The 22,301-nt window shown below is 43.7% G+C and overlaps 1 protein-coding gene across 2 annotated transcripts in view; it reads right to left on the bottom strand.

Annotated features, from left to right (window-relative positions):
* The window catches only part of OSBPL10 (oxysterol binding protein like 10), a 275,775-nt gene extending 256,784 nt beyond the window's left edge, over positions 1 to 18,991 (bottom strand). The window contains exon 1 of one of the 2 annotated variants that reach the window (XM_079113977.1): positions 17,977 to 18,991. In XM_079113977.1, the coding sequence (XP_078970103.1) occupies positions 17,977 to 18,887 (911 nt within the window). In that variant the 5' untranslated portion in view covers positions 18,888 to 18,991. The remainder of the gene's footprint in view (positions 1 to 17,976) is intronic. The other variant, XM_079113976.1, reaches the window with a different exon arrangement.
* Between the last annotated feature and the right edge of the window lie 3,310 nt (positions 18,992 to 22,301).

Below are 22,301 nucleotides of genomic sequence, written 5' to 3'. Positions count from 1 at the left end.
GGTGCACAGGACTCAAAAGCTCACTCCTCAACCACAGAATGAACTGGAGACCACAGGAGGAGGCACCACCTGCTGAGACACGCCCCCAAGGTCTTTCCTGTAGGACTCTCGGGGAGAGGGAGCGTCTCAGGACCTTGAAGTTTCTTCCTGTGTTACCTGATGAAGCTGACACCAATAACTACCTCACATTTAACCTGACTTCATGACTCATTTTGGTCCTATTTATTTTTGTCCTATAGTCACTGAAGATCTTAGATAAAAACGTCTTGTAATAAAATTCAGTAGCATCACCTTCCATACCCTCCCCATTTGAAGCCGTTATCAATCAGTAACCCTTCTGATTAGTACCTCCTCTTAGCATCCTCAGTTTTCACCATTATCTGTCCCTTCAGGAGACTTTCCAGGCCTTAGTGTGGGGGAAGGGGGACACTGGGGATTGAACGTGAGGCCCTCTACCACTGAACTTCATCACCAGCCCCTTCCTTTTTTATTTATTTTGAGATATGGTCTCACTAAGTTGTCAAGGTTGGCCTCAAAATTACAATTCTCCTGCCTCAGCCTCCCAAGTTGCTGGGATTACAGATGAGCACAGCTGTGCCTGATCCTTTCCATATTTTTTTCCCCAAAACATCCATTCATGGAATATTAAAGTAACAAATGTGCTGTACACCCAGCTATGTACTGTGCCTATATCTGCACTTTATACCCAAAGAGTAAACTATTTCCACCACCATCATGCCAGGAACCAATTTCTTATGGCCGCCATTTAGAACAGACAGTCTACAATAATTCCCAACCTAGGTTGGGAAAGGAAGGAGAGCAAGGAGTTACCAGCATGAGAAGGAAAGCTGACTCCAGGTCAGGTGTGAAGTATGTCAGTTCAAACCCAAGACTCTACTAGACCCATCTTTCACAGATATGGCCTGGGTAGATTCCACCCTGTTCCAAAAACATGCTCAAAATACGGAAGATTTCACATATCTACACCAAGAGTGGAAGTCTCAGGGGATGTAAGTAAATCTTCCTCTTCAAAAGGAGGTGGGTGAGCCGTGAACAGTTCCCACAGTGTACCTGGCAGATCTCTCCAATGACAGTCTACCCCGCACTTTCAATGAGTGAGCAATGGTCTCAGATCCCCCTCTGGTCACCAACCACCACTCATTAGAACCAAGACATAGTTCTTCATACCAATCTTAAGTTGATGAGGTAAACAACATGTTTATATAATTGGAGTTTGGTAAAGTATCCAGCAAAGTTATTCCAGGTGAGTCTGAAGCAGATTTTTCAGATATTTGACTAAAATAATAGCAGATGCCAGGTAGAAGTAGAATACCTTAAAAAAATAATCAACAGCACCTGTCCTCAACTATTTACACACTTACCAAAAAAAATGAACACAACTGAGCTGGGGAGATAGCTCAACGGTAGAGTGCTTGCCTTGCAAGCACAAGGCCCTGGGTTCGATCCCCAGCATCACAAAATAAAATAAAAAAAAAATTATTAGATGGAAAAATGAACACAACCAAGTTCCCATGACCCATCGTTCGACTGACTACCTGCAGTGATATTCACGAAAATTAAAAATAAAAATAAGGCAGGGGGAGGTCTGAATTCCACTGGCTTACTATGAGTAGGAGTTGTACTTTTTTCCCAGAGTCCAGCTCCAAAATTCTAAAATACAATTTGAAAAAATTAGGATATGGAACCAACGACATCCTCAACCAATTGGACCTAACTGACATTTACAGGACAGTTCACCCGACGGTAACCAAATGCATATTCTTCCCCAGTACACGTGGGATATTCCCCACCAGAACACTGGCCAAGGTCATAGCCAAAGTCATAAAATAATCCTCGACAAAATGAAAGGAAGTAAAATGGTACAAAATATATTCTCTGGTCATTGTAGGAAAATCTTTCGATGCTTGGCCTTAAAACATTTCTAAATAATTCATGGGTCAAAGAGAAATTCTCAAAGGAAATATGAAAATTTTTGACCTGAACTAAAACGAAAATGCAACCTATCAAATTGGTAAAGGCAACCAAAGTAGCACTTACAGTGATATTCCTAACACTAAGTATTTTTATTAGAAAAGAAATATTTTCATCATTTAAACACCTAGCACTAGGCACAACCTCCTAAAGGTTGTACCATGTCCCAATAGCACCACAGGCTGGCAAGCAAGCCTTTACTACTTGGCATTTGGGGACATTTAAGATCCAAAATATAACAGGTTATAAAACAAGAAAGGGACATCTGAACAGACATGGTGTCACATACCCAGCAGCCCAAGAGGCTGAGGCAGGAGGATCACAGGTTCACAACTTAGCGAGGCCCTAAGCTGTCTCTAAATAAAATATTTAAAAAGGGCTGGGGATGTTGCTCAGCAGTTAGGTACCCCTGGGTTCAATCCCCAGTCCCCCCCAAAAAAAGTCCCAAAAACATCTATTCCTTTCTGAGCAGCCACTCACAGGAAAGAAGCCCTGTGCATCAGCCTCTACCCACCTAGTGAGTACGAAAGCTCACAATGCCCAGATCCATGAAAAGCACACAAATGGGGTATCAGAGCGCAAAGAAGAGACAAGCAAGACTCCAGTCTATTAATTATTTTGGTTTTTTGTTTTTGTTTTGATACCAGGAATTGAACCAGGGGCACTTAACCACTGAGCCACATCCCCAGCCTTTCTTTGTATTTTATTTGGAGACAGGGTCCCACTGAGTTACTTAGGTCCTCACTAAGTTGCTGAGGCTGGCTTTGAACTCAAGATCCTCCTGCCTCAGCCTCAAGAAAGAGCACATGGGAGTGTAGTCCCAGCTACTCAGGACTAAGGCAGAAAGATGGCTTCAGGCCTGGAGTTCAAGGCCAGCCTGGGCAACATAATGATATCTGGTCTCAAAACAGAAAAGAAAGAGCAAGATCCCTCCTAAACTGTGAAATCACTGATGGCAAAGACACACACAACACCATTAGCCTTGGACGCCAGGGGGCAACGGAACTACAGTTCACTAGGAACATCTGCCAGCGATGGGCAGGTCAGCACTGGCAGTGGCCTCAAGCCCCAGAGTCTTCATCCTGCAGCCCGACAGGGACAAGGTCACCCATGGTCCATAGGAGCTGCTCTTAGAAACTGGCCCATCATCACCCAAAAATTCCCAAGCCACATTCCACGGGCCCCGTGTACTCAACAAACGTTTTACGAGCAGTTTTAAAACCAACATCCCATTCTTGATAACAGAGTATTAGAATGAAGTTATAGGTTTAACATGGAGTATAAAGGAGAGTTCTGATTTTCCCATGTTGGAACAAGGTGAAAACAAGCAATCTGCTTCCCACTTCATCCCATTTACAGATGAAAACCCAGTGGAGGGTTATGTAAGATAAAACAACTGAACAGGGAAGGGATAAATGCACAAATCTCCCAAGCCTTGGGTTTAATGGTCCTTTCATAAGCTGCAAATATGCTGGCTTTACCTAGTTTAATGGACAATTGCTGGTAGGCACTAACAGATTCAGTCAATTTTACTGTAGTTAATGTCTGGAATTGTCTAAGAATCATTTCTACTACACCTGGGCATCTTCCAAACCAATCTGGAAGAAGCCTACAGAACAAAGGCCTCGGTGACCACTCTAGAAGACGAGAGTTAAGGCAAATTAGATAATTGCATTAGCGAGAGGCTACATTCAGGCAGGAATATACTGCAAACTCCACGGAACTTTTTTTTTTTTTAAATAGGCCAAATGAATTTTTTTGTTAAGCTTTTAATACAATTCAAGTTTACAGAGAAGCGACGATAATACACAGAACTATTTTACTACTAAAAAACGAATGACATTTTGCCACTCTTGCTTTATCATTTTCTCTCTATATGTTTCTTTTTCCTGGAACCACTTGAGAGTAAGTTGCAGACATATGGCACCTTTAAACCTCGGAATAGTTCAGTGTAGAAATATTAAAATCAAGTAGTTAACATGGACATTGTCCTATTATCTAATCTACAGACCTTATACACATGTTGCCAATCTTCAAAATAATGTCATTTATAGGAAAAAGAAAATTTCAGATAACAAGTTACACTTAGTTGCGACACAGAGGAATTTAAAGTCTTAAATTAAGAAACAAAGCAAAAATAAAGGAAATAAACAAAGCCAAAAAAGCACTAAAAATACCAATAATGCTACAATGCAAGCAAGGAAAAGGAAGCGAGGCTTTAGATAAACAGAAATTCAGACAATTCCATGATACAAATAACTGCAATTTAGTTTCAGCCAAGTTAGGTGATGCTTTGTTTTAAAAAATAAAAACTGCATCCAGATTTAAACTTGATTTCACAGACACGAGTTGAGTCCTCTATCTTTGATACAAAGATTTTTCTGAAGCATAGTCTTTATGTCCAACCCATAAAAATGGCCTATCCTATTAGTTCAAATGAGAAAGAATTGTGGAGTTTTGGCTTTTTAACACCATTTTCTGAATTTTGGCTGACTCCAAAGGAATCGTGAAAACTGACATTTGACAGAACAATTTCAGTTACAGGAACTCCGAATTAACTAAGCGACCATAATAGCGTTACGATGCACTTTAGGCCAAGGTATCAGCTGCAGACTTCTCATAAAAAGAAAGGCACACATTAGCCAAGCTAATAAAAATTACCACAAAAGTGATTTGCTGAAGTAAAGGGTGGCATCGATATGAAACGCTATATATAAATGTCTAGCAAGGCTCTCAACAGCTGTAACTAGGTTTTTGTCCTGTTCAACTTTTGGGGAACCAATACACTAAGTGAATTGGCTGCAATGAGCGTACGGAAAAGTCCTGGGCTGCACAGTTAGCAGAGCGGGGTCAGGAGGCCCGTTTTTAAGGTATTAGTAATAAGGTGGAACCCAGATTCACAAGAATCCCAAAAGCAGAGTGCATTCACAAACACATAGCCCTATTTCAGCAAAGCCCACACCGCTGAACCAACTGGGAGGCCTCTGCATAAAATCAAGATTCATCTGTCAGTGCCTGCAAATCATCACAGGGCCAAAGAGTCCCCTCATCCAGCCCCCAAAAGCCCAGGTGCAAAAAAGGCCGAGGCAGGCAAGAGAAGTTACAGAGCAGCTGCCCAGAGGAAGTAAGAGTCAGTTAAGGGTGTCCAAGGAGAAAGTCCTAAACACCCAGACCAGAGAAAACCCACCAACCATCACCTACACACAGAAAGGGATTCTACCCATGGGAGGGCTACACAGTCACTAACTAAATCACAGGACCTACTTCTTTTGGAAGGCCCCAGCTGGAGAGAGAAACAGAGAGAGAGGAAAACAGAGGGATAGAAGAAAACAGAATAATGATTATCTTGCCGTGGAATGAGCTGATACTGGTCTGTCCTGAGGCTAAGCCCTCAGTCATCTCATCTACAAAATGAGGGGGTAAGTATCCAAGTTCTTCCAGTGTAGTGGAAAGAAAAACACTACAGTCAGACAAATCCTGACTCCACAACTTATTAACTGTGCACTCTATATCACTCTAGGTCTGTTTCTTTATTGTAAAACAGAGATTCTACCTGCATCAATTGAGATCTGATCTGTGAACAGATGCTTCTAAAAGAAGTTTATTCCCCACGCCCCCATGGAAAATTCCAGTTGAAGGCGCATGATTTGCAATGGCTCCGTTCCACAAAGTTCTCAGAGACCAAGTTTCTTCTGTCTTGATGGCCTTCATTCCAGGCACCTCAAGATTCAAGATGGCAGCTGGAATTCCAAACACCATGTCTGTATTCTAAGAAGAAAGAAAAAAAAAAAATGGAAGAGACAAGAAAGTTCCAGGAAATTACCATAAAATGACTCTGCTTACATCCAGAATATAATCTCATGCTTAGAGTCCAGGGTGCCTCGTAAAGTCCACATGATGGCCTCACAGACACTTAAAATCACAGAAAAGAGTCACAAAAGACTGATGCTGGTTGCCTTTCAACTTTTGGTGTTTCCATCAATATATTCATAGAAAGGGAGCAAACCACACAGAAACATAAATAGTCCCCCTCAAAACTACAACAGAAGAAGAAAAAGTTATTCATGGCTCAAAGGCCTTCTCTGACCTTCACAGAACTGCCACAAAAAGTCGTGTAGAACGGTTTCCTAATTTTATCAAGGTTATTGGTATCATGGCAAGAGAAATAAATAAAGTACTTTTCTTTCTAGGCTATAACCATATTCAATCCTGTCTGGGTTATCAAAAATCAAATTCTGGACTGTTTTCTTTTTAATTCTGACTTGGCCCAGCCCCAAATCACATCAGTGGGAGCCCGAAGAACTGCAAAAAGCCTCCTTCATTTCTGGCACAATCGTTTCAACCTTCTTTCAGGACACAAAGGCCCAAATTGCTTCTTTCTTCCCAGAGTTCTCAGGCAACTGTCCACAAGCTGACTATGAGGAACCAACCTCAGGGGAGGCAGCAGAGACGGCCTTCCACTGTGCAAACCAAAGTACTTCAGTCACCTGGGTCCTTACACATGAGAGGAAGGCTAAGACACATCTACACTTGCTAAGGCCTGGTCTAAACTGACCTGCCAACTCATACCCTAGTCCCACAAAGATATGTACTCATTGGTCTAACACAAGACTCTCAGTTCACAAACTTCTGCCAGGAATCTATGCTATAGTTTGGATCTAGAACATTCCCCAAAGTACCATGTGTTCAGAGGTGGGTGTTATGGTTTGGATATGAGGTGTCTCCCAAAAGCTCATGTGTGAGACAATGTAAGAAGGTTCAGAGGAGACATGACTGGGTTGTGAAAGTCTAAACCCAATCAGTGAATTCATCCCCTGATAGGGGTTAACTGAGTGGTAACTGAACTGGTAGGGTGTGGCTGGAGGAGGTGGGTATTGGGGACACGGCTTTGGGGTTTATATTTGTATCTGGCAATTGGAGACCTCTCTCTCTGCTTCCTAAGCACCACTGAGCTGCTCCCTTTGCCACATTCTTCCGCCATGATGTCCTGCCTCACCTCAAACCCCAAGGAATGGAGCCAGCCTTCTACAGACTAAGACCTCTGATACCATGAGCCCTCAAATAAACTGTTCCGCCTCTTTGGTTGCTCTTGTCAGATCTTTTAGTCACAGCAGCAAAAAACCTGACTGAAACAGTGAGGCTTTGGGAAGTGACTAGATCTGAGGGCTCTGTCCTCATCAGTGGATTCACCCACTGAGAGTTAGATGGATTACTGGAGGGTGGGGGCCTAGTTGGCGGAAGTAGGTCACTGGGAGGGAGTGTGCCCTGGAAGGGTTTATCTTCTCTCTGACCCCTTCCTCTCTCTTGCTCTCTCTGCTTTCCAGTTGCCATGAGCAGACAAGCTTCCCTCCACCGTGCCCTTCGACCATGCTATTCTGCCTCACCTCAGGCCCAAAGCAATAGAGTCCACTGACCATGGACTAAAACCTCTGAAACAGTGAGCCAGAATAAATCTTACCCCTCTAAGTTGTTCTTGTCAGGTATTTTGGTCATCACAATAAAAAACTAACTAATAAAGCCCACTACATGCTAAGCACCAGGCCTGGACTGGAGCCTGTTGGAGTCTCACAAGGTTACAAAGTTAGTATCTTTTATAGATGAGGAGACCAAAGCCCAGCAAGTTAAATAACTGGCTCAAGGTCACTTAGCAAAAAAAGGAGCAAAGATGGACTATGAAGGAGCACAGCACCAGCCTGAGTGCCTGTCCATGACCCTTCTCAGAAACATTGCAACTAGCCTGAGAACGGGCAGCCCCCAGCTTTCCAAAAGCTCCACAGGAGTCAAATGAAATTGGATCAGAGTAGAGCACAATCCATCCACTGGTACCCTGCCACTGGGACTGGGAGATGGTTCTGGAAAAGAGCTGGCCACTTTCTACATAGGATGCATCTATCCTATGACCCCACAATTCAATCCCAGGTATTTACCCAAGAGAAATAAAAGCATTGTCCACACTAAGACCCTCACACAGAGAGCAGCTTTACTTATAATAGCCCAAAACTGGAAACAACCCAAATGTCCACCCACAGGTGACAGGATAAACAAATTGTGAATATTCACAGCATGTACTACCACCCAACAACCAAAAGAAACAAATTATAAACTACCGATGGGCAGAGCAACACAGATGAATCCCAGGTTATGCCAAGCTGAATAAATCAGACTCCAAAACAGATATCCTGTGCGGTTCCATTTACATGATATCCAAGAACAGACAAAACCAATTCAGGGAAACAGAAATCAGAAAGGGACTGCAGAGCGAAGAAAGCTGGCCGGAACGAAGCACAAAGAAACTTCCAGGGAGGGAGGAAGGTAGAAATATCCTGTGCCTTTTGGGGCAGTGGTTACCTGCCATAAACCACTGTCCAAACATGAAGACCTGAGCTCCTATTTCATGTTGATCGTTACCTGTAAAGAAAGTTGTCAGGTTAATTAGTGAGTCATTCTGATGATGAAATGGAAAACACTGATTATTCCACATATACTTCCAAATGTGGTTGCTCAACAGTATTTAAAGAAACCCCAAAGAAACTGATTTGCCCGTTAAAAGAAAATTAGGCTTATTGGCTGGCATTAGAAACAGTCTGACTGGCGATATTACATACCTTGCATTTGCCCAAGGGGTCTGTCTAGTAGACAGAGATGAACGAGTCCACCAACCCTTCTTAGCAAGCCCACTTACAGTCATGACAGCTATGTGGGCCCTCCCAAGGAAGAGATGCCTGTCACCATGGCAACCATGGAAGGGTGGGAAACGGGGATGGGGATGGGGAAGGAAGGCAGAGATCTTAAGAACCAGCTTAAACTACGACCATGTGGGAACCTGAATAATTCCCCCACCCCCAAGATGCCCAGATCCTAATCCCTGGACCCTATAAAACGTTGCCTTATATGGCAAGGACTCTGGCATGTGGCAGATGTGATTAACAATCTTGAGATGGAAAGATCATCCTGGATTATCTGGGTGGGCCCTAAATGCAATCACCAGAGCTTCTAAGAGAGAGGCAGAGGGAGGCCTGACACACACCAAAGAAGACAACAGGAGCCCCGAGGCAAAGACTGGGGTGATGCCATTACAAGCCAAGGACCGGCGGCAGCCACCTGCAGCTGGAGAACGCAAGAGGTAGGGCTCTTCCCTTAAAGTCTCCAGGAAGAGCGCCAATATTTTGTTCTGCCAACATCTTGACTGTGGCCCAGTAAAACTATCTGACACTCTGGGCCTGAAAAACAGAGAGAATAAATGTGTGTTGCTGTAAGCCACCAAGTTTGTGATCATTTGTTATAGCAGCCATTCAGAACTGATAGGGATTAGAAGTCCTAAACACTCTATAGTTTCAGCCAAAGGTCCATGTTCCCCCTCTGTCAACTCAAACTTCTAATACATATTCAAAATAACAAAGCCCGTTCACTTTTCTTCAAAGAAAATATCTTCATTCACAGGGATAGTAGGAAATGATTTCCTAAACAGGCGTCAAGGAGAACAAATCATAAAAAGAAGAAACTGGAAAATGTGGCTAGATTAAAATTAAGAATTTATCTTTATCAAGACACTAGGAAGAAGCTGAGCATGCTGGGGCATGCCTGTAATCTCAGTGACAGGGAGGCTGAGATAGGAGGATGGCAAGTTCTAGGCCAACCTCAGCAACTTAGCAAGACTCTGTCTCAAAATTAAAAAAATTTTTAAAGGACCAGGAATGTAGCTCCATGGTACAGCACCCTGGGTTTGATACCCAGTACCCACCCCACCAAAAAAAGAAGGAGGAAGAGGAGGAGAACACACTAGTAAGAGATGAAATGGCAAACCACAGAGAGAGGAAAGTACCTACTTTCTCTGTATCTGAGGTGCCCAGGCCCACATGTGCACACTCCAAAAGGACAGGTACCAGAAGATACAAAGAAGGCTTAAACTACACTAGATGTGATGGTGCACACCTGTAATCCCAGCAACACAGGAGGCTGTGGCAGAAGGATCACAAGTTCAAGGCCAGCCTCAGCACCTTGGTGAGATCCTCAGCAACTTAGCAAGACCTTATCTCAAAATAAAAAATTAGGACTGGGGACGTAGCTCAGTGGTACGGCATCCCTGGGTTCAATCCCTAGCACCAAATAAATTTTAAAAAAAAACACTTAAGATTCACTAAGAAAAAAGCAGCCAGTTAGTTGACGGGCAGGCAAAGGACTCAAACAACACCTCACCAGACGTGATGTCCAAATGACCAATAAACACATGGGAAGGTGCTCAACATCATCAATCATCAGGAAAAGACAGGTTTTATATCACAAGGAGATACCACCACTCACCCATCAAATGGATGAAAACAAGAGACTGTCAAGTGTGGATAAGGATGGAGAGCACCCAGAACTCTCTCACTTCTGGTGGGAGTATTTTTTTAAAATATTTTTTAGTTGTCAGTGGACCTTTATTTATTTATATGTGGTGCTGAGAATCAAACCCAGTGTTTCACACATGCTAGGCAAGTGCTCTACCACTGAGCCACAACCCCAGCCCCTGGTGGGAGTATTACAGACCCAACCACTTATGGAAGGGTCTCAGGCAGTATCTACTAAGTTGCACAGTGGAAACACTGGACGCCAATATTTCCACTCCCAGGTGTACCCCCACAGAAATGCACACTTCTTGTCTCCAAAACACATGCATGAGAATATTCACAGCAGCACTGTTCAGAAGGGGCCCAAACTGGGAAGTACTCAAATATCCATCCATGACATATAGAAGAACTTACATATTCATATCATCAAAGACCAACTATCACCATTATACACAGAAACACAGATGAGTCCCACACACATATTCAGAGAAAGAATCCAGACATGAATGATCACAGGGATCACATTCTGTGTGCTATACAATTCAAAGGGAGGCCAACCCAGGGTAGAAGGTCCGTGTAAGTGGCCATAAGGACCAGTGGCAGGTGTTGGCTGCCCTTTCCAGATCTGGGTGTGCTCCTTTGTGAAAATTCTCTGGCCTGTGTTCATGGGTGATTTGTGTCCTTTTCTAAATGTATATTAGACTTCAAATTTATCCCCATCACTCAGAGCTACACAGAGACTATGTGAAAAAGCCTGGCTTTATTTTTTCTCAATAACTTTTTCAAACTGCAAAATCTCTGATCCAGAGGAAAAAAAGAGAAGTAAAAAAAAAAAAAAAAAAAAAAAAAAAAACCTCACCATCCCACCATCCCACCAAAACCATGGTAATTGTTTTGGGGTAAATTTCCTCTAATACCTTTTTTTACACATTTAAAAGTCAGAGAGGATGGATCCTGCAGGGAGTAGTTAATACAAAGAAGGTGCTCAATAAATATTTTAAACCATAAGTGAATAAATCTTATTATATGCTGTTTTGTAACCTAGGCAACATCCCTTTATTATTACTGTCCATGAAGCAATCCAGTGTCCCTAAAGGATTTTGGTACACAGCCTGAGAACAACCTGGTAGTCCAGGCAGCAAATGTGCAAATACTTCCTAAGTACACACGGGCAAGAAAGTAAAACCCAGGGCACTGATCTTCAACTCTAATATCCCCAATTACCTCTAAAAATATTGGAATATTCAAAAAACACTCATTTTAATTCAGCCTGGTTTTAAAAATTAATATATGCCCCAGTGACTTTCATATTCTCTCTTTTTTTTTTTTTTTTTTTTTTTTTGGTGTGTGTGTGTGCACACACACTGGGGATCAAATGCAGAGCCCTGAGCATTGCATGCTAAGCAAGTGCTTTACCACTGAGCCATACCCACACCCCAGCTGCTCCCCAATGACTTTTCTTTCTTTTTTTTTTTTTTTTTTTTAATGGGACAAGGAGCCCCCAAATGTATTTCCAAAGCATACTGTTAGCCGAGGTGAGTCAAAAGCAAGCCCTGGATATTTGGTCACTAACAGCCACCTGGGTGGTTTGTGGTGGGCCCTCAGCCAGCACAGATATGTTACAGGGAAAGTCAGAATCTCCGATCCAGAAGACAAAGGCCGATGGTCAGAGAGCAGGAAAATGATAAACTTATTAACACAGGACAAGCCAACAAACAGGTACAAAGCCAAAAATTACAATATTAATATTAATGATAATGTTATTTTACTATTATTCATATGTTATTAATTATATTACATATTATACATTATAAAAGTAATAATGTTAATAGTAGCTAGCATTGGCCAAAATAGAACTAAACCTTAGTTTAATTACTTCTCCTATTCAGTCCATATTACTACCATGGTTTGGATGTAGTTTGTCCCCTCCAAAATTCATGTTTTGGAGTAACATTATTGAGAGATGGTGGGACTTTTAAGAGGTGTTTGGGGCTTGAGGGCTTCACTCTCATGAAGAGACTAATGCTGTTCTCCAGGAACTAGATTAATTCTGGAAGAAGTGAGTTCTTGCTCTTTTGTGATTGAACCAGTTGCCCTGAAAGAAGGTTGTTATAAAGCCAGCTGCCCCCTCACATTCTGTTTCTTCTGCAGGTGCCTGACTACCCTTCCCCCTTCCCACCATGTTATGACTCAGCATGAGACCCTCATCAAATGCAGCCACCAGATCTTGAACTTCCAGTTTCCAGAGCTCTGAGCCAAATAAATTTCTTTCCTTTACAAATGATCTTGCCCCAAGTGTTTTGTTACAGCAGCAGAAAACAGACTAAGACACTGAATCAGATCCTATTCTCACCGTGGGAGAGAGTAGTGACCAAGACAGAAAAAATTCCCTGTCCCAGGGAGTTTACAATCTAATGAAGAAATTTTTTAAAACAAAGTAAATATGGAACATGTCACATAAGAAGGGAGACTGGGATATCACACTGGGGAAGGGAAACTGTAATTTGGTTCTAAGTTTTAAAATGATTCCTTCAAAACAAAGTCATCATTTCCTCCCCCAAAGAACTCTGAAATAATTATGTTAATATGGTCCCTGGACAACCACAGCACTCAAAAATAAAAATAATAAAAAAAGAATTTTATGGACCAGAAAGGGTCCATTTAAGAAAGGACAAATTGATGATCCAATAATCGCCACCATTTCTGGTTTCTCGCTAGGCACTATTCTCAGTCCCTTATACACCAGCCATTTACTCCTCAAACCAAGCTAATAAGAAGAGCAACACAGTTTTTTCCTGTTTAACAGAAGAGACAGCAGAAGCCAGAGCAATGAAGGACCTGGCTAAGTGCTGATGTTGAGTTTGAAACCAAAGTCTATACTACTCTTACTCCCCAGTAAATGTCCCCTGGCCTGACGATTTTTCCTTTTGCCAACACCTCTTCCTTATCCTAGTCAAGATTTGCCTTTCAGTATTTTACAGAGTTCTTACATCCCCACTGTCCACCAAAAAAAAAAAAAACACTGGATGTTGGTTCCAGGTTTACAGTGTCCTCTTCTCCAAATAAGGAAAAGTAAATGGCAGAGAAGATCATCAAATATTTACATAGCAGTGTCTAGATCCAATTAGAAATTATTTCCTTAAACACCAGATGTTAGGAGCAACCCCAAAGTAGTTCCATTTTGGTTTGTGACTAAAATTAACCTTAGGGCAAATGAGAGTTCATACAGTCAATTTCCCACTGGGTGTAGGCACCCCAAGGCACAAAGTCCAAAGAGAACTCTGGGCTGTCCCTCATCCTACCCACAAAACACTTTCTTCTCCTGTGATCCTTGTCTCTGCAAAAGATACTCAACCTCCTGGTCTCAAGGGCCTGCAATTTAAGGGTTATCCTTGACCCCTCTCTTTCCAAACCTTCACATCCAATCCAATGACAATTTCTATCCTCCCCATTCAAATATATCCTTCCTCTTCATTTCTCCTTCCTCCCCCAAACCTCAAGTCCCAGCATCTCTTGCCTACACCACTAGTCTCCCTGCCTCACTGTATATTCCCTTGAAAATCTTATCACAGCAACCAGAGTGAACAAATCACCATGTCACCTTCCTGCCTAAAATTCTTCTGAGTAACCAAAACACTGAGATTCCTAGCCTGGGCTATACCAGGTTCTAGAGTTCTGTTCTCCCTGATTCCCTCCATATGAAAACCAAAACATGAGTGATAAGATGGCATTCAACAAAAGCCAGGCAGAGTGGCATGCACCTGTAATCCCAATGGCTCAGGAGGCTGAAGCAGAAGGATTGCAAGCTCAAGGCCAGCCTCAAAAACTTAGTAAGGCCCAAGCAACTTAGCAAGACCCTGTGTCAAAATTTTTAAAAATACAATAAAATAAAAAGGGTTGTGGTTCAGTGTTAAGAGCCCTGGATTCAATCCCCAGTACCAAAAAAAAAAAGAAAAGAAAAAATATATATATATATCATTCCACATGAATATGGGAATAGCAGGAGACCCAGATCCAGTTAAAATGATTCCCACAAATACCTGCCTTTACCTCATCACCCCCTTTTTTAACTTTCCCAGCACTTACTTACCACTTCCTAAATGCTTTTTGTTCCTTTATATAGACACATTTACTCCTTAAAGTCATCCTGCAAACCTAAAATATTTTCTTTAAACATGTATAACAGTGAGTTGGACAAAATCCTCCAGCCGTGTTTTCCTCCTGCTCTGATGCCTCTCAGCCAATGAGCATGAGCCCAGCATTCTGGACATACTCTCCTGGGTGTGTTCCAGAACACGGTTTTCTCACCCATGAATTCTCTGTGTGGTTTACCTCGTGTTCTGACCCTAACTGCCTTCCTAGGAGCCTGCTGATGGGGCTGGGGTGCTCCAAACAAACCAAGGCATGATAAACATTCAGACGTGGGCCTTACAGCAACTTAAGGGCAGGAAAGAGGACACCAGGGCAAAAACTTCATAGGTGACATTCAAGGACTGGGACACACCATTGGCCTGTGGTTTCAAAACTGGTGTGTTAATTCTGACGTGACTCTGATTTTTTTGTTTGTTTGGTTTGGTTTGGTTTTGTCTTTTTGTTTTAACTTTTTCCCCTGGCTATAAGTTCTACATTCATTCACTTTCTTTGCATTGAAATAATCAAGATGCTGAAGGCTCTTTATGCTAATATCCATAAGCTGTGACTTGTGCTGTAATTTCATAATAAATGTGTTTTCTTTCATGTTTTAAAACTGAAGAAAAAAAAACCATGTCGTGGGTGACTGATGTTAAGTCCTGGGAGATGGTGAGGAGCATTAGCAATGGCACACAGCTTGGGAGGACTCGCCAAGAATTCTGTAGCTGGTGGCTCGTCAGGAACTGCAGGTAGGGGTTGAGGGGGTAGCTCAGTGGTAGAGCACCTGCCTTGCATTTGTGGGGCACTGGGTTCGATCCTGAGCACAACATAAATAAAGTGAAGGTGTTGTGTCCATCTAAACTAAAAATTTTTTTTTTAATTTTTAAAAAAGTGCAGCTCGGGCTGGGGATACAGCTCAGTTGGTAGAGTGCTTGCCTTGCATGCATAGCCCTCGGTTCAATCCCCATCACCAAAAAAAAAAATTTCAGGTAATTTGAAAAGAACTGCCAGAGGAAGATACTGTGCTGTCCAAAAAGAAAGGCGACATGAATCAGGCCAACTGTTTACACCAAGGCATTTCCCTGGATGAGGGGAGTGGTGGACTCACTCTACTGGTCAAGTCTAAGTTTCCTCCATAAGAACACACCCACGGGTGTTGTTCTCTGGAGTAACTCCAGGCCCTAAAACATAAACTGGCACACAGTAGAGGCTCAACAAAATGGCCTCTGAAAAAATAAACTAACTGAACAAATGAATACATTGTCAAGGCTTCAGTCTTCATCCTGCTCTTTCTTTTCACAGATGCAGATCTCTTTTCCCCTTGAGAAAGGAATGTGTGATCACTGGGTCTTCATAAATCTTCTCCAGACCACTAATGGACCGTCAGCCATAGTTCAGAGAACACACCATGAGAAGTGTAGACCCTGACACAGAGACATTAGCCATGGCAGACAATGCCTTAGCAGTCAATGGTAGACTTGGAAAATGGGTGAGTCTGCTGTAGCAAGAACAAACATTGGCAGACCGCTATAAATCACAGTACGCAAAGTCAATAGAGATGAGACTTCCCTTAGGCACGCTCAGTAGTATACGAATATCACATTTTACCTAGGTAGCTTTCTACAAGGTAGGTTTGTTATCATCATCATCAATTATTTACTTTGCTTCTTCTTCTCTTACCTCCAATCTAAAAACCACAGTGAGTTTAAAACTAGGTCAAAGTGCGAGGCATGGTGGTAAACACCTGTAATCCAAGCTACTTGGGAAGCGGAGACAGGAGGATCACAAATTTGAGGCCAGACTCAGCAACTTATTCAGACTCTGTCTCAAAATAAAATACAAAAAGGTCTGGGAGTGTAGCTCAGTGGTAAAGTGCCTCTGGGTGCAATCCCCAGAACCAAAAAGATGAAAGCTATACAAAAGATCATTATTCCAATTCCTCTTAAATCCACTCCAAAAAAACAAATCCTTTAATGCACACTGTAGGTAAAACACTACTCAACCAAGTAAAACAACTGTAATCCAGGGTAAAAGCTCTGTTGACCTCATAAACTACCTGAAGGAAAAGCATTAAAAGTGATAACCTAACAAACCAACAAAATGCTGTCGCTGACAGGGTACCTTGAGGAGTCATTAACAAGACACAATTTCCAAGAACCAAAAGCAGATTTAGTCATCTCATCTCTCTCCCATCCTACACACTCTACCTATTCTTTTTCAGCTTTCAAGAACTGAAGGGAGAAAGGAAGGGGTAAGAGCAGACACTGAGGCTATTTTTAGACATTAAAAAAATTCAAAAGTTAAGCGCAATTTCCACTAACATAGTAACACATCTCCAAGGAAACCCAGGTGACTCTGAAACTTCTATATCTAGAATATCAAGAGAGAAACGACTCAGTTTCCATACATCCAAAGTCCTCTTCCTCCAAGTTGAATTTCATGAAAACAGCCTACTGTTTCTACTGGAAGCCATCTGAATCTTTCCAGTTTCCAGGAAGAGATGACCAAGAAATCTATTCCTCCTACCAAAGATAAACAAGACTTTGCAGGATGTGATTCAAATCTACTAAGAGCCATGGTCTATTGAAGGGAGGTCAAAGGATCTCACCAACAACCTCTCCAGTGCCCCTGCATGGCATTTGTGTTTTTCTCCAGCCTGTTTTTCAGAAACCAAGTTTAAAAAAAAAAAAAAAAAAAAAAGTGTAGTGTCATATCTGATCCTTACAAGTTATTCCTCACCAAAGTAGTACACACACCTAAGATCACCCCAAGTGCACAAGGAGCCCCTTTCCTTGATATCCTCTTCCTTCCATGGATCTGTCCACAAGTAGGCCAAAGGGGAGAGCAAGAAACTTAAAAAGGCATCTAAAGGGGAAATAATTTAAACAGCAGACTGTCCATTTTGAAAAAGGGAGAGGGTGTTTTCGTTTTCCTTTCTTTCTTTTTCTTTATTTTAAGAAACTTGCATTGCAGAGATTGGAGGTGGGAAGCCACGCACTGAGGAAGGGGTATACATGCCCGCCGGAGGACGCCGAGAAAGACTAGTGGCAAGATCTGTTGGTGGCACTGCTGTTTTTAAACACCAAAGTTTAAAACTACGTTATGGGAGATTGCTGTGATGGGACCAGACGTGCTGTTTCAACCGGGCACCAAGCACGCCTTCCCTGCCTGCCTTTCTCAGCCATTCCTAAGGGTGCGGGAAACTAACTGCTGGCAGGGAGAGCAAGGGAATCGACCAGCACGCTCCTCCCGTCACTACAGACCCTGCAGGTACCAGCACAGAAGAAAACCAGGGCTCTCGCCTCCCTCCCCGCCACTGCGGTGCGGTCCCGGGGTGGGGCCCTGGCGCACCCTATCCTGGGCTCCACACCTGGAAGGGAGCAGGGACTCAGAAAGGGCACGGTGCGGAGGCAGCACCGCGATCGCGGGTGTCACCATCGCGCGCGCACACAAACACACACTGAGCAGCGCGGGGAGGGGCGCGCGGTGGCGCGGGCGGTGGCGCGGGCGGCTGGCGCGTTACCTGTTCTGCCAGCCCTGGAGGAGGTTGGTGTATTTGCTGAGCACGCCCTCGAGCGCCGGCTCCCGCCGGCGGCTGCCTCCCCCGGACGGGCTAGCGGCCACTGAGCCCGGGCTGCTGCGGCTGCCCCCGCCGCCCAGCCCGGCCGCCGCCGATCGGCTGGAGACCCCCCGACCTGCCAGAGAGCAGGAGGGCGAGGAGCCCGCCGAGGTGGCGCGGCTGCTGCTTCGGCTGCTGCTGTTGCTGCCCCCGCCGCCGTCTGCGCCCTGGGCCGCCCTCTCCATGGTCCCTGCGCGCCCGGGACGCGGGTGCCCGCCGCGGTGGCGGCTGCCGCTGCTGCTACAGCTCCGGGCGCCCGGGCCGCGCGTGGCTGCTCCAAATCCCCGGGAAATGCCTGACTCATACAGGAGGAAGAGGAGGAGGAGGCGAAGGAGAGCTGGGAAGGAAGCCAACGGGGCTGGATGCAGCTGCGGCCGCCCCTCCTCCCGCCGCGGCCAGGGCCCGGCCCCTCCCTCCCTCCGCACTAGTTTCCCCGGCAAGTTCGGAGCTCTCGGCCCGCTCAGCCAGCCCTCCTCGGCTTCCTCCTCTGCCTTTGCCTCTCCGCGGCCGCTGAGGCCCGGAAACGGGGTGCTCCCCGGGGCCGATCGGCAAGGTGGGCACGCCCTAAATCCACGCCCTGCCGCCCCGGCGTTCCTTCTGCCGCCCCCTCTCGGATCCGAAGGGGCGTCAGGGAATCTCCGCGCGTCACTCCCCACCCCCAACCCACCTCGGGACCTGGAGGAGGGACGGCCCCACCCACCCGGTCCACCCGGATATAGACCCGCCCGGCCTGACTCGAGCACATTCGCTCTCGCTGTCTTCCGCACACAAGCCGGGGCCAGACACGTACACAGTAACCTGGAAAGTGGCCTCATCGGCAGAGCAAAGTAACTGGACAGCGAGGCCTTCCGAGTTCTCCTACGTGTCCGGAGGGGGAGGGAAGGACAGGTGATTCTCGCAGGTGAACTCCCCTGGGTGTTGTCATGCCTTGGAGTTAGTACAAACGCCTAACGGACACCAGGTAAGCGACTCGCCGTAAGATGAACTCTCAGTTTCGTGCAAGTGCCTCCTAAATTGAGTGCTCTAGGGAACTCACTTTGCTCACATTAATCCCCCGCCCTGAAGGACACCAATGAATTAACAAATCAAAACCTCATTGTTACCATACAGCACCATGCACTTGTGGAAACCAGAGACTGAAACCGATGAGACTGCACGCAAGGCAAGTGAAGTGAACAGACACTTAACAAACCTAAGTTTAAAAAAATCCTCCAGATACACTGCACTTCAACTCGGTTTCAACTCAGTTTCTCAATCCAAGTGTTGCTCTTTGGCAAAAGAAGACGAGTTTCACTCTCTCCTCCCCACTCATAATTTTTTATGAATATAAATATTCATTGCAATCTGGAAGTTTCTAAAATTACCTAGAAAAAAAAATCTGAGGAGCCCGAACTCCCTCCTACACACACAACGTACACACACACAGAGAGAGAAAACACAAAATCAAAGGTGATAGGTGATCCCTGTCCAAAGCATCTACAAACCCCTAGAGCAGATAAATAATTGAACAATTTAAAAAATTACTATATGGAATAGAAGCAGTTCTCATGGGGGCAATTTCCCAGCTGAGCCCTTTCCTGCCTCATATTCCTCTAGGAAGGTTTCATAGGGGTGTTAGCTCTAGAAATTTTCATGGAGAAATTTCTGGGCCTGATGAGAAGTGGTTTTACAGCCAAGTAAACTACAATCCCAGATGTCTCCACAGTGTAAAAGAAAAAAAAATCTTCCAGGAAAGAGAATACATGGACCAACATTGATGCCAGACAGAGCTGAGTGTTAATCTATGACTTTGATCAACTTACCTCTTCTATTTATTTATTTCTTTTATGTGGTGCTGAGAAACAAACCCAGTGCCTCACAAGTGCTAGGCAAGCGCTCTACCACCAAGCCACAACCCCGGCCCTTCAAGTTATCTCTTTAGCTTTAGTTTCCTTACCTGCAAAATGGAACGAATACTGGCAGTGATGAACTCTGAAAGAATGTATATTTGTTCAATATATTTCCTGCCTCTTCCTGTAAAAGGAGTCTTGACCTTAGACTTGCCCATGAAATTGCTTTGGCCAGTGGAATATGAACAGAAGTGATATGCCACATCCAAACATAAGCTTCAAGAGCTGTCATGCAGTTCCACCATCTTTCTCTTTTCTTTTCTACCTGGTGAGTAGAATGTCTGAGATAAGGGGTCTCCTTAAGCTTGGATCCTGGAGGGACAAAATGTGGACTGGAGCAGAGCCAAAGCCAGTTAATACTGGCCGTGCAATGTGTACAAAATATTTGTTTTAAAGCCATTGAGGTTTAAGCATCATTTTGTAAAACAGCATAACTTCGCCTACGGCAGGTGATACACTGATCAATTTGTGAATAGTCCTCAAAAGTGGGGCTGCAAATTAGTGCAGCCACTCTGGAAAGCAGTGTAGAGATTCCTTAGAAAACTTGGAATGGAACCACCATTTGACCCAGCTATCCCACTCCTCGGCCTATACCCAAAGGACTTAACATCAGCATACTACAGAGATACAGCCACATCAATGTTCATAGCTGCTCAATTCACAATAGCCAGACTGTGGAACCAACCTAGGTATGCTTCAATTGATGAATGGATAAAGAAACTGTGGTATATATACACAATGGAATATTACTCAACCATAAAGAATAATAAAATTATGGTATTTGCAAGCAAATGGATGAAATTGGAGAATATCATGCTACATGAGATAAGCCAATCTCAAAAATCCAAAGGACAAATGATCTCCCTGATCAGTAGATGATGACACATAGTGGGGGCGGGGAGGTAAGAATGGAGGAAAGAGGAACTGTATAGAGGGAAAAGAGGGGTGGGGGGAAGGAAAAAATAACAATGAATCAAACACTATTATCCTGTGTAAAAGTATGACTACACAAATGGTATGCCTTTACTTCATGTACAAACAGAGAAACAGTATGTATCCCATTTGTGTACAATAAAAATAAATTTAAAAAAAAGTCCGAACGTCTTTCATTGACACAAAGACTGAGCAGGTGGGAGCACACTGAACAATAAATGTCAGTCATCCCTTTTTTTTTTTTTAATTGGAGCCTACTACTCCAAGCTCCTGCTAAAAGGGGAGAAATAGCATCATTTCATTTCATATTGACTAACCTCTATACCATCGTTTTTCCACCCTTCCCAGCCAATCTGTGACTGGATGAGCTAGCACAGAAATTTCTTGCCTTGGGCTAAAAAAAAACCCTTGTGACAGTCCAGTTGAAAGGAAGAAAGAGTTAAGTTGAAAAGAAGAGTCAAGATCAGGATGGGTCAGAGGAAAACCAGCTATGTGGGATCAAAAATAACCCAAGAAGTCAGTCAGCAAAAGAAGGGAGTGTAACAATGTGCTGACGAGTAGAGACAATACCATGAAAGAGTTCTGAAGCTCATGCTGTTCCCTCTACTGGCAACACTCTTCCCTGCTTGCTTCACCTGGTTTGTGTAGGGAACACAGACTTTTGAATTAAAAGTCACTTATTCTAGGAAGATTTTCCATACCTACACTAGTATAGCAAATAGGGAAAAAAAAAATACCTTCAGAATTCTCTTCAGAGAGAAAATGTCTTCATATTAGAAAAACAATTTGATATCAAAAATACAAGCAATAATAAGTGTTGGCAAGGATGTGCTGCAAAAGGTACAGTCATACATTGTTGATGGGACTGCAGATTGGTGCAACCACTTTGGAAAGCAGTATGGAGATTCCTAAGAAAACTTGGAATGGAACCACCATTTGACCCAGCTATCCCACTCCTCGGTTTATACCCAAAGGACTTAAAATCAGCATACTACAGTGACACAGCCACATCAATGTTTATAGCAGCTCAATTCATGATAACAAAAATATGGAACCAACCTAGATGCCCTTCAACAGATGAATTGGTAAAGAAAATGTGGTATATATATGCAATGGAATATTAGTTAGCTTTAATTTGGCATTTGCGGGTAAATGAATGGAACTGGAGGAGATCATGCTAAGTGAAATAAGTCAATACCAAATAACCAAATGCCAAATGTTTTCTCTGATAAATAGATGCTGATCCATAGTGAGGGGTGGGTAGGGAAGAATAAAGGAACTTTGGATTGTACAGAGGGGAGTGAGAGGAGGGGCAGGGCAGATGGGGATGGAAAGGATGGTAGATTGAGACAGACATTATTACCCTATATATAGGTATGAAAAAAAGTTTTTAAAAATATTACTGTC

The sequence above is a fragment of the Sciurus vulgaris genome (assembly GCF_902686455.1).
Source record: "Sciurus vulgaris genome assembly, chromosome: 16".
NCBI classification, from domain to species: domain Eukaryota; kingdom Metazoa; phylum Chordata; class Mammalia; order Rodentia; family Sciuridae; genus Sciurus; species Sciurus vulgaris.
This window is presented reverse-complemented; position numbering and strand designations above follow the sequence as displayed.